The sequence below is a fragment of the Misgurnus anguillicaudatus genome, chromosome 13, assembly GCF_027580225.2.
Source record: "Misgurnus anguillicaudatus chromosome 13, ASM2758022v2, whole genome shotgun sequence".
NCBI lineage: Eukaryota > Metazoa > Chordata > Actinopteri > Cypriniformes > Cobitidae > Misgurnus > Misgurnus anguillicaudatus.
The window spans coordinates 20,938,397-20,950,817 of record NC_073349.2 but is presented as its reverse complement, the minus strand read 5'-3'; the positions used below and the strand labels follow the sequence as shown (position 1 = coordinate 20,950,817).

The 12,421-nt window shown below is 38.3% G+C and overlaps 1 protein-coding gene across 3 annotated transcripts in view; it reads right to left on the bottom strand.

Moving 5' to 3' along the window:
- l1cama (L1 cell adhesion molecule, paralog a) overlaps nucleotides 1-12,421 on the bottom strand; it is a 78,403-nt gene that overhangs the window by 15,037 nt on the left and 50,945 nt on the right. For all 3 annotated transcript variants that reach the window (XM_073875353.1, XM_073875354.1, XM_073875355.1), the window contains 8 exons: nucleotides 11,284-11,386; nucleotides 8,725-8,918; nucleotides 6,013-6,135; nucleotides 5,285-5,455; nucleotides 4,540-4,654; nucleotides 2,680-2,864; nucleotides 2,121-2,252; nucleotides 1,891-2,034 (listed from right to left, as the gene is read on the bottom strand). In XM_073875353.1, the coding sequence (XP_073731454.1) occupies nucleotides 1,891-2,034; nucleotides 2,121-2,252; nucleotides 2,680-2,864; nucleotides 4,540-4,654; nucleotides 5,285-5,455; nucleotides 6,013-6,135; nucleotides 8,725-8,918; nucleotides 11,284-11,386 (1,167 nt within the window). The remainder of the gene's footprint in view (nucleotides 1-1,890; nucleotides 2,035-2,120; nucleotides 2,253-2,679; nucleotides 2,865-4,539; nucleotides 4,655-5,284; nucleotides 5,456-6,012; nucleotides 6,136-8,724; nucleotides 8,919-11,283; nucleotides 11,387-12,421) is intronic.

Here is a 12,421-nt window from a genome sequence, read left to right as displayed (position 1 = left end):
TCCATCTACTGTATCCATCCATCCATCTATCATCTCTGTCTATCTATCTGTCTGTATATCTGTCTGTCTGTCTGTCCATCCATCTACTGCATCTATCTATCTATCTATCTATCTATCTATCTATCTATCTATCTATCTATCTATCTATCTATCTATCTATCTATCTATCTATCTATCTATCTATCTATCTATCTATCTATCTATCTATCTATCTATCTATCTATCTATCTACTGTTTCCATACATCTATCCATTGTATCTATCCATCCATCCATCCATCCATCCATCCATCCTTCTACTGTGTCCATCCATCAATCCATCTATCGTCTCTATCTATCTATCATCTCTGTCTGTCTGTCTGTCTGTCCATCTATCCATCCATCCATCCATCTACTGTTTCCATCCATCCATCTACTGTTTCCATCCATCCATCCATTGTATCAATCCATCCATCCATCCTTCTACTGTGTCCATCCATCAATCCATCCATCGTCTCTGTCTATCTATCATCTCTGTCTGTCTGTCCATCTATCCATCTATCCATCCATCCATCTACTGTTTCCATCCATCCATCCATTGTATCCATCCATCCATCCATCATTCTACTGTGTCCATCCATCAATCCATCTATCGTCTCTGTCTATCTATCGTCTCTGTCTATTGTCTCTATCTATTTATCTGTCTGTCTGTCTGTCTGTCTGTCTGTCCACCCATCCATCCATCCATCCATCCTTCTACTGTTTACATCCATCCATCCACCCATCCATCCATCTACTATATCCATCCATCATCATCCATCCATCTATCCATCCATCGATTAATCCATTCAACTATCATATCCATCCATCCATCCATCTACTGTATCCATCTATCCATCTATTGTATCCATCTATTGTATCCATCAATCCATCCATCCATCCATCTACTATTGTATCCATCCATCTACTGTATCCATCCATTCATCCATCCATCCAACCAACCAACCAATCTACTGTGTCCATCCATCCATCCATCCATCCATCCATCCATCCATCCAACTATCTATCCATCTATCCATCTATCCATCTATCCATCTATCCATCTATCTATCTATCTACTTTGTCCATCCAACTAACCAACCAACCAACCATCTATCCATCCATCCAACTCTGGTATCCATCCATTTATCTACTGTATCCATCTATTGTATCCATCCATCCATCCATCCATCCATCTACTATTGTACCCATCCGTCTACTATATCTATCCATCCATCCATCCATCTATCCAACTATTGTATCCATCCATCCATCCATCCATCCATCTACTGTATCCATCCATCATCCATCCATCCATCCATCCATCCATCCATCCATCCAACTATCATATCCATCCATCCATCTGCTGTATCCATCCATCCATCTATTGTATCCATCCATCCATCTACTATTGTACCCATCCGTCTACTATATCTATCCATCATCCATCCATCCATCCATCCATCCATCCATCCATCCATCCATCCATCTATCCAACTATCGTTTCCATCCATCCATCTGCTGTATCCATCCATCCATCTATTGTATCCATCCATCCATCCATCCATCCATCCATCCATAGTCACCCTTTGCCTAGAATTTGCAAAATCTTGTAAAATTTTATCACACACCTTCTTGAGGTTTTACCCTGAGATGCTTTTTAAACAATATTGAAGGAATTACCATCTATTTTGGGCTCTTATTGGTTGCTTTTCTATCTATCTATTTAATAAATAATTTCTTTCTTGCCTTCCTAAGATGAATCGCTACCTCATGTTCACAAGCTGCCTAGTTTGCAGAATCATTCACATATTCATTCATTTGTCATGGTGAGCGCCACTAAAAATAAATGGTGCTTTTGAAACTTTCCTCACCTATAACATAGACGTAGGCATTGATGAGGATTGTTCCGTGCTTATTGGCAGCTTTGCACTGATACACAGCAGTGTCACTCAGATCCACATTACTTAGAGTTAGTGTGCCATCCTTCAAAGTGCGCCTGGGGTCAGGATCAGTATCTACACAAAAAAGACACCTTGGTATGTAAAAGAGAAAGAGACAGAAATATGCATGAACGTGACGTTTCCTGAAATAGACCAGTTACCAGAAAGAGGAATTCCATTGATGCTCCATGTGACTACTGGGCTGGGAATGCCATCAGCTTTACACTCCAGGTTGACTGTCTCTCGAGGTGCATACAGCTGACTCTTTGGTTTCTTAACCCAAAATGGGGCAGCTAGACAAACCAAACACAACATACAGTACATACAAAATGAAAACATACTGTATACCAATCGTGTAAGAGCATAAGCTCTCTGAGATAAATGTGACCCTGTTTGTGAAATCCAGGCTAAAGACTCATATAACCTTATTTTGAGATCAGGAGCATTAATGTTTTACATTTTAATCTTTTACATGGTCTTACTCGGTTAATATTAACAATATAAAGTTTATATTTTCAGAATGTGAATATAAACCAGATTTTAGGTAGAAAACAATAAATAACTAAAAACGACTTTTGCTCGGCTTTCACAGACTGGGTAACAAATCTGCAACCCCGATGTTGCCCGAATGTTATTCCGGCAGGCAGGCAGGGTCTCTTTCAAATTCACACCCATCTATCGAAATCAACAGAGGATCTGATGAGGAAGTGTGCTGCATACCTTCCACAGTGATGCTGTAGGTGTGAGTGGCAATGCCTTGCGGGTTGGTGGCGGTACACTGATACTCTCCGCTGTCAGACTCAACAATGTTCTTGAGAAGAAGAACTCGATCAAAACTTTCTTTGGAAGTACGTTTCTCAGACAGGACCCCATCTTTCCTGATCCACTGGATTTTGGGAGAGGGTCTAAGCAAAGGGAGAATTCTGAATGTAAGTTTTCTTATACAAGTTAAGTTACCTGGTTTCCTTAAATTTTTTTAACTTAAAAATATTAGTTGACACAACTATCCTTTAAAACTTTTTTGAGTCATTTTTTAAAGGGACACCACTTTTTTTGAAAATATACAAATTTTCCAGCTCCCTTAGAGTTAAACATTTGATTTTTATCGTTTTGGAATCCATTCAGCGATCTGCGGGTCTGGCGGTACCACTTTTAGCATAGCTTAGCACAATCCATTGAATCTGATTAGTATCATGGGCTTGCCAGACCTTTTGTACTAGACTCAGGTCTGAGTGTATCTGGCAAGACCATGACAGTACTATGTTCTGTGTGGGGACATGTGGAGTCATATTGTGTATGTGGCTTCCACGTGTTCCCAGTGTCTTGTCGCTGTCATGGTCTTGCCAGACCTTTGTGTAGATTCAGGTCTTATTTCAGAGGGCAAGATTATGGCAGCATTGTGTTCTGTGTGGGGACACGTGTTTTCACATTATGTATTTGTGTCACGTGTTCCCAGTGTCTTGTCACTTTCACCCTACTCCCTTATGTACTCGTGTCTTACGTAATTATGTTCACCTGTTCCCCATTGATGTTGTGTCTTTATATTGCCCTCTCGTTCTCTGTTGTGTGCACGTTCGTTGTCTAAACTCAGTGTTCATGTCATCCGTGTTTCTGAGATCTGTTCCTGATTTAGTGTTCATGTGTTCCAGTGTTTTGTGTTCCACCACAGTGTTTATTTACCATCTGTTTTACCCCCACGTGGGTTTTTCTGTTCTGTTAATAAATTTATAGTTTTATTTTTTGTACATCTTCTGCGTTTGGGTTCTTCATTAGTTTTACCGTGACAATTAGACCATTAGCATTGCGCTAAAAATAACCAAAGAGTTTCGATATTTTTCGTATTTAAAACTTGACTCTTCTGTAGTTACATCGTGTACTAAGACTGACGGGAAATTAAAAGCTGCGATTTTCTAGGCAGCCATGGCTAGGAACCACACTCTCACTCCGGCGCAATAACCAAGGACCCCGCCGCCGCAACATGGGTGCAGGAGGTGCAGTGACATGACGCAGTTCCCAAAACAGTCTCCTGCTATTGAAAGTTACCAAGGGGGCTATTTTCAGCTGGTGCATAACATCACTGCACATCCCCCAGCCATGTCACGGCATTAAAATCCTTGATAATTGCGCCAGAATGAGGGTATAGTTCCTAGCCATATCGGCCTAGAAAATCGTAACTTAAAATTTTCTGTCAGTCTTAGAAACTCTTTGGTTATTTTTTGGTGATGCTAATGGTCTAATCAGATTCAATGGATTATGCTAAGCTATGCTAAAAGTGTTAGCGCCAGACCTGGAGATCAGCTGAATGGATTCTAAAACGGTAAAAATCAAATATTTAACTCTACGGGAGCTGGAAAATGAGAATATTGTGTCCCTTTAAGTTGAATAAACTCACGATTTTAAGGCAACCAGGTCACTTATTATTTTAAGGTGAACCAACAAATTGTTCTTTACAATGTAAACCATTTCTGGAAGAATAGCAAAACTTGCTTTAAAATATTCTTGTTCTAAGAAAGAAAATAACTTGGTTCGGGTCTAAAACAATTTGTAAATACATCACCATAGCCCACAAGCAGGACTTACAGGCCCTGAACAATGCACTCCAGCTCCAGGGTTTGATTGGTAAGCACCAGGTAGCTGCTATGGGAGCCTGTGGGTCGCATCATTTGCGGCCGTCTGTTACGCACCACTGAGTTGGCTACAGATACATACAAAAGAAGAAATTACGGCGTTAAATGAGGGGAAAAGGCGAAGGAGAGGACACAATAAAACTCATACATAAACACAATGTCTTTTAAAGCTTCTGTACAGAACGCAGAGTATGCAGTTTCAGAGAGATCTCTCAGCTCAACACAGAACATCCTCTGCTGGATCTTAAGCTACAGCCTGAAAAATTCACACACTGGAAGTATGGGGTGCCATTGCCTAGCGGTTAGATATCTGTACTCTGTACTAGTAATTAAATAACAGTTTAAATTGTGCAATGAATTTTTCAGGTTGTTTCAGGATAAATATAGAGCTGAATCATAAGGATGTAGTGTCTTGCATGTAAGGCCTTTAATATGTGACCCTGGACCACAAAAAAAAAACTATAATTTTTTAAATATATATTTACTATAGGAAGTTTATAACTTCATGGAACATGATCTTTACGTAATATCCTATTTTGACCCATACAATGTATTGTCGGCTAACGCTACAAATATACCCGCGCGACTTAGAACTGGTTTTGTGGTCCAGGGTCACACATAGATTTCTGTGACGTATTGAATATGTTTGCTGCTGGTATGTCACATAAATGATGTTAGCTAGCCGCCTTGTTGCTTACAGGGTGCAACAGTCAGTTTGATGGGGTCTTTGAGCATGATGATACGGGCGCTAGGGAACTGTGTGTTGCACGTGTAGTCTTCACGGCTGTCATCCATAGTCACATGAGAGAAGTAAAGGTTCCCATCACGACCCTGGATCACTCGTTCATTCTGTTGAATGTGCCGTAGCCCTAAAACAAAGAAAAGCAAGTATTCCTTAAGAACAAAATGTTAAAAAAAGAACAATTTTTAAAACACTTTTAGCTGTCTCGGCTTGATTACCATAAATAAGATTATATTACCAAGTGTATACATTGTGATTCTTTATGTCATATTAAAACATTTCTTGTTTTATGTCAGCATGCCAACCACTAGCCCAACGCAACAAAATTGATTTTCAACCCTTTTCAACCCAAGACCCTCTTAATATATAGCCATACTTTGTTATGATACCCCTGTTGAAGAAGACCCATTAGCCTGAAATTGGAGGAGGGGATAATATTTGTAACCTTACTCAAGCATTCAAAGATTGAAAGTAATTAGACTTTTACTACTACTATTACCAATATAATTGTTTAAGAGCACATCCATTTGTTATCTAGGCTTGTGCACATATGAAATAAGCATTTGGCATCAAGTGTTGGTAATTTTGGGATCAGCAAGCAGTCATATTGTACAAATGTTCACAATTTCTGTCCATCATAGTGCATTCTGAACTGCTAATATAAAAGTAGGAGGAAAAACTTACTCTTGTCCATCCAGTGCATTACTGGAGCCACGGTGCTGTTTGGAGCAAAGCAGGGAAGAACCACACTTTCTCCTACCTCTACTTTCTTAACTACCGTCTTTACCTTCTGTTGAGTGGGCGTGTCTGCGAGGAAATAAATGTAGATACTTTGTTACAACAAAATACTTTGCTACCATCATAACCTCAGAGAAAAATCACAGAGTTTATCTGTATCTTTATAAAAGAAATATATTTTTATTCATATTAATTTATTAATGAAAATATTTGTGACAGAAGAGCAAAACTGGAAGGTTGTTCCGAGCAACTTGTCGGGCACTTTTCCGTTCCTATAAAAACGTGTGGCATGGGAGTTGGCTTAAACGCAAGCCATTTGGCGCAGATAAACATAAGGCTCAATGCCCATACAAAACCATTCAAAAAAGGTGGATAACACTGCCCTAAACACGTTCTGTGTGATCGGCCCCTTAGTGAACTTTTTCCAACTGATGAACAATTAAAAATAGAAAGGGCTTGCGCATTTTTGTGGTCGATTACTACACAAATTATTCAACATACTCTACAAACATAACTCCATTTTTAGGAGGACTGTCCTCCTTTTACACACTTGTAAACACTGGAGCAGTAGGTTCGCATATGTTATGTGTGACCTTTCGACGTGATTACGTAATACGCAAGGTCGCGCACGCGCATCCTAGGGCTAGTAAGACAAGCTTTTTGGTGAAACTAACAATAGTTTTGCTATAGACCCTCACGCCTCAGTTAGGATCGTTTAAAGCTGCATTGAAACTGCAATTTGAACCTTTAAAGCATTGGGATCAGTTGAAGTCCCCTATTATACAGTCCTTCCAGAAAAACGCAAGTTTTTTTGTGATTGTTGCTGGCAAAAATCCTTGATCTTGCTGCAGGTTTTCTTAAAAAATGCGATGGAATATGCGGGATATTTATGCAATTTTATGCGATGAAATTGCAGGAACTTGCCAAAATTGCAGGAACTTGCAAAAACGGCGTGAACTTGCTAAAACGGTTTGCAGCTTTTGCAGCTTTTAATTGATGTTTACGCAACGTAATTACGTCACTTCCTAATATGACAACAGGGGACATGGCTGCGCATGTGTGAAGTAAATGCAAAAATGTTCAACTTTCTGCTAAGATATATAGACACTTTTACTGTTTATACACAATGATGATGTGGCAACGTATGCGCGCGCAGTTTGGCAACGGAAGTATGGCAAGAATCAGCAGTGAAGCAACACAGACAGGGAAAGTAATTTTAAAAAGTTGACATCAACTTTTCAACACAGCTACCAGATCTGTGTACTATAGTGGAGTAGATAGAAGACGTTAGCAGATGGCCAAATATAAAGTGGCCAGATACATGTATACGTTAATTAGTATATTATTAGTGCAACCAAACGCAACAAGCAGATATTTTGATGCTGGGAAACCGTTTTAATAAACTTTCTGAGTTGCTAACACATTGGAACCACTGGGGAACAACACCACGCTCAGGCTATTTGATCACATGGGCTGTAAAAGGGTCTATATGACTTTTTGCTACGAAAATTATGAAATCATGCAAGCCCCACATATTTTGTGAGCAAAAATCTGCAATATATGCAGCAAAAGTGTGGCGTATTTAAAAAATGCGTCCCCCGCATAAATAAGCAGACTTTGGCTAATTATGCATTGAATAATGCGATCGCATAATCACGTTTTTCTGGAGGTACTGATATATGGAGAAAAATCCCGGAATGTTTTCCTTAAAAAACGTAATTTCGTTTTTACTGAAAAAGAGTCAATTATCAGGAAATGTTCTTATAAAACTGGACTAATCCTTTAAAATATAAAATTGCAGCGTACAAGCTTACAATAAATAGCTTAACTTCAAGTGGTGTGGACGCTAATATAGTTATCATTGTATAGTTATCCTTTTTGATGTGAAACGGTCTTCAAAGAAGAGTTTAAATCATTGTAAAACAGCGATTACATTGTTAAATTAATTTAACTGTATTTTTCTAACATACAAACTGAGATTACTTGTGGTTTCACCTCACAGCTGACAAAACAAACAAACACAATGCAAATGAATGACATTCAAACTAGCGTCATTCAGAAAATGCTTTGAAATGATAAGAGTTTATTTGCCCATATTAACATACCCGGCCCCAGCTGCATGTGGAGTTAATAATGTGTGTGCTATTGTTAGCTCAGCTCACAGTGAGAACCTTTACTTCCTGCTCACATATATCTCAGGAGTGGCTGTCCCTGCTGACACACTTATACCACGTCAACTCACACCGGTTACTGAGGTAACCGTTGTCAGGGAAACTGCCAGAGAGGTGGTATGATGATAGATAGATAGATAGATAGATAGATAGATAGATAGATAGATAGATAGATAGATAGATAGATAGATAGATAGATAGATAGATAGATAGATAGATAGATAGATAGATAGATAGATAGATAGATAGATAGATAGATAGATAGATAGATACCATGACTGTACAAACTGGCACACAAAATGAGCTGTAATTTCTCTGCTAATTGATTGTTCATGCATTTGAAGCAGCAGGGGGATAGAGTTTGATTTTGGGCTGTTATCTACAGAGCACCAGATTCTCTCTTAAGTAAACTCACCGCATGTGGCCACATCAAGGGTATCAAACACTCAATCAAGTATGTGATGTTGCAGTAATGAGTGTGACTTACTGGCTGTGACAATGCGAGCCTCATTAGACACAGCCGTGCCGAGTTCATTTGACGCGTAACAGTTGTATGTGCCCCGATACTGGTGGATTGGTCCATCCTTGGCTGTCAGGGAAAATGTTCCTGAATCTCTGGACACCGACAGGTCCGGGTCTTTAGACGGGTCAAACTCCACACCGTCTTTTACCCATCGGAACCTTGTAATGGTGTGGTGAAGAAAAAATTAGATCTCAATTAATTTAAATACACAACATGAAAATACACAATGAGTACACTAGCATATACAGTACATTAGATGATCTGTGGCTGGTAACATGAACTTCTAAGACTAGTCTTAAAAGTCAGTCATGTTTTTTTCTTCAAGACTGATTATAACTGTTTTAAAGGAAAACATCACTGTTTTTCAATATTTTACTATGTTCTTACCTTAACTTAGATGAATTAATACATACCTATCTTTTTTCAATACGTGCACTTAATCTTTGTACTAGGGATGCACCGAATATTTGGCCACCGAAAAAGACTTTTATCACCGAAACAATACAGCCGAAATGTTGTGATAACGCAAACAGAAACCGTGACCTGCACGTGCTTGTCTGAAGCAACATGTATGCGGTGTGGATGTATTTAACCGCAAAAGGCGCTAAAGTGAGCAGTTGTCTGTACGCACAGACGCACATGCGGTTGAATGTGTCCAGTCCAGACGTGATCATCACAGTGAGTACACCCTTCAAAGATCAGAACTCTTGGTGTGTAAACGAGAGAGTCGCGCAAATGTGTCTCATACTGTAGTCCATTAACATGCATTTGCCGAATAAAGCAATGAAAAACAAACGTAACGTTTTTATGTTGCGCTGTTTGGGATTCGCCCTCGGTCTCTGTGTGCGCGCGTGTTTAAGTGCCCTCAATAGTGCACACACGAGTGAGAGTAAAATCTCTCTGTTATTGACAGGGCACATATAAACAAAATCATCTCCAAAGTATTATTTTTCTAATAAAAACATTTGTTTATGTCTTAAGTGTATGTATAGATTATATTCATAAACCAGTCTGTGCTTATTTGGTCTTAAAGAGACAGTAACCTCAATTAACCTACTTAATTCTGTGTCATTAATGTTAATAAAACAACCAAAGACAAAGAGAAAATCACTTCTGTAGCTCTAAAAAAATAATAATATATTTAATTTATACAATAAAGACAGTGTTATAACTCATTTAATTTGATCGATTTCTGTACCTAATGCTAATGTTAGCCCTTATTAATGTGCAACGTTGTTCTTTTTTATAAATGTTTACAATTTCTTTATTTTTTATTAGATTTTCCCCACCCCCTTTTTGCTGATCTGAAGAATAATCCAATCCGTGCCTCAAAAACTATAATGTGATCCGAACCATGAGTTTTGTGATCCGTCACACACCCCTAGTAAAGTTAGTACCCAGGGATAGCCAGTGTTGGGGGTAACGCATTACAAGTAACTTGAGTTACGTAATAATATTACTTTTCTGAAGTAACGAGTAAAGTAACGCATTACTTTTTAAATGTACACATTAATATTTGAGTTACTTTTTCAAAAAAAGTAACTCAAGTTACTTTTTTATATTAATTAATTTGATTAAAAAATATGTACTGAATTAAACTAAACGTATGCACTAGAAACAGTTTGAGTCAGAAACTGAGGCCAGAGCTAAACATTTTTCTGATGAAATATGCAATTTCTGAAGGCAGAACTTTTCAGTCATAAAAACACCTGCAAGGCCTGAAAGAGATCAAGCTTTAGCCAAGAAAAAGTAACGCAAAAGTAACTAAAAGTAACGTAAGCATTACTTTCCATGAAAAGTAACTAAGTAATGCAATTAGTTACTTTTTTTGGGAGTAACTAAATATTGTAATGCATTACTTTTAAAAGTAACTTTCCCCAACACTGGTGATAGCCGTAAATGCATTTGTACTAATAATTGGCATAATAATTTATTTCGGTGTTTCAGTTTCGGTTTTTCTGCCTTGGTTTCCTCTTTTTCGGTTTCGGCCAAGAATTTTCATTTCGGTGCATCCCTACTTTGTACAGCACGTTGTGAATGTGTTAGCATTTAGCCTAGCCCCATTCATTCCTTAGCATCCAAACAAGGATGAATTTAGAAGCCACCAAACACTTCCATGTTTTCCTATTTAAAGACTCTTACATGAAAAGTTACAAGAGTAAGTATGGTTCTCATTTTAATCAGCTTAAAAAATCGCCACGTGTTATTTTGCGCCACTATACTTACTTGTGTACCTACTCATGTAACAGTCTTTAAATAGGGAAACATAGAGTACGGTACAAAGAGTATAAGTCCACGCATTGCAAAAAGATAGGTATGAATTAATTTGTCTAAGTTGAGGTAAGTACATAGTAAAATATTGAAAAATGGTGTTGTTTTCCTTTAAGTATTACATAAAAGGAAAAATTGGTCTAATTTAAATCTATATAGTAAGATTGATTAGCCCTAACTAATTGCTAGTTCTTACATGCAAGAAAACAAGTCTTAATAAAAGTGTAAACACATCATATAATGAATACTGACGTGGGTGGGGGATTCCCAGTTGCCTCACAGGTAAGTGCGATGTCTTCGGCAGAAAAGGTGGTAACAGACTTTGGTTGGGCAGTAATTACTGGTGGGCTTTTCACTGCAGAGATAGCACAGACATTAAACATTCATTTATCCGGCACATTCCCTGGAGCTGTGAAGTTTGAGAGTCAAGATCGTAAAAATAGAAACAGACTATTTCAAGAAGCATATAATAACATTCATTAGATGTGGATGAATGAGGAATATCAGTCGCTGTGATTAAACAGGCCTTCCTCTGCACTGGATTCATTTCTATAGGCATATGTGAGAAACTAAGTATTATGTCAGTGAAAGAGGAGACACAGTGTAGAGGTCCTACATGAAGATTATGTGAGCGCACAATGGATAAGCAGGCTATGAAAGCATTAGTGAGTGAAACTGAGGCAGGAAGAGCAAAAAGCATTAGAGATGTGATCCACAGGCACTGAAGCTATAAACAAGTGCTTACACGGACATAAAAACACAAATGATACAGTTAGACCAGTCACTTACCATGCAATTTATGACTTCAGTCTTTTACATGCACACTTAGTATTTGTACTAGTAATTCACTGACTGGCTGTGCAGTTAGTGAAGTTTCCAAAAATCCTTCAAGACTGAGATGGTTGAATGGTTGAGGTCTTAGACTATAGGGACCTGGGGTCTCATTTATTAAGCGTGCGTACGCACAAAACTGGGTTGGAAACTTGTGTACGCCCCACGCAAAATGTTGTGATCTATAAAAACCAAACTTGATGGGAGAATGGGCTTGCAGGGTGGGATCTAAGGATAATTCATGTACGCACACTTGCAGGTGATCTGTGATTTACAGGAACATTGCTTTATTTTATAAGCCATTTTGGCCTTTTGTGCATACGTAGACTTTAAGTAAGGATCCTACACAGTTTTATAAATGAGACCACCCAAAAGTTTGATAGTTATTTACTCTCAAAACGAGAACTGAGCATTAGAAATTATTTTTTCATGCCTTATTAGATCTATGACTTGATGTGTTTTTTGTTACCACACTCCTGAACTCAAACAAATTTATTAGCTCATCATTTTTGGTTATTGCTGCAGGCTCTTTTGGTTAACAGAAAATGTGAGGATAATT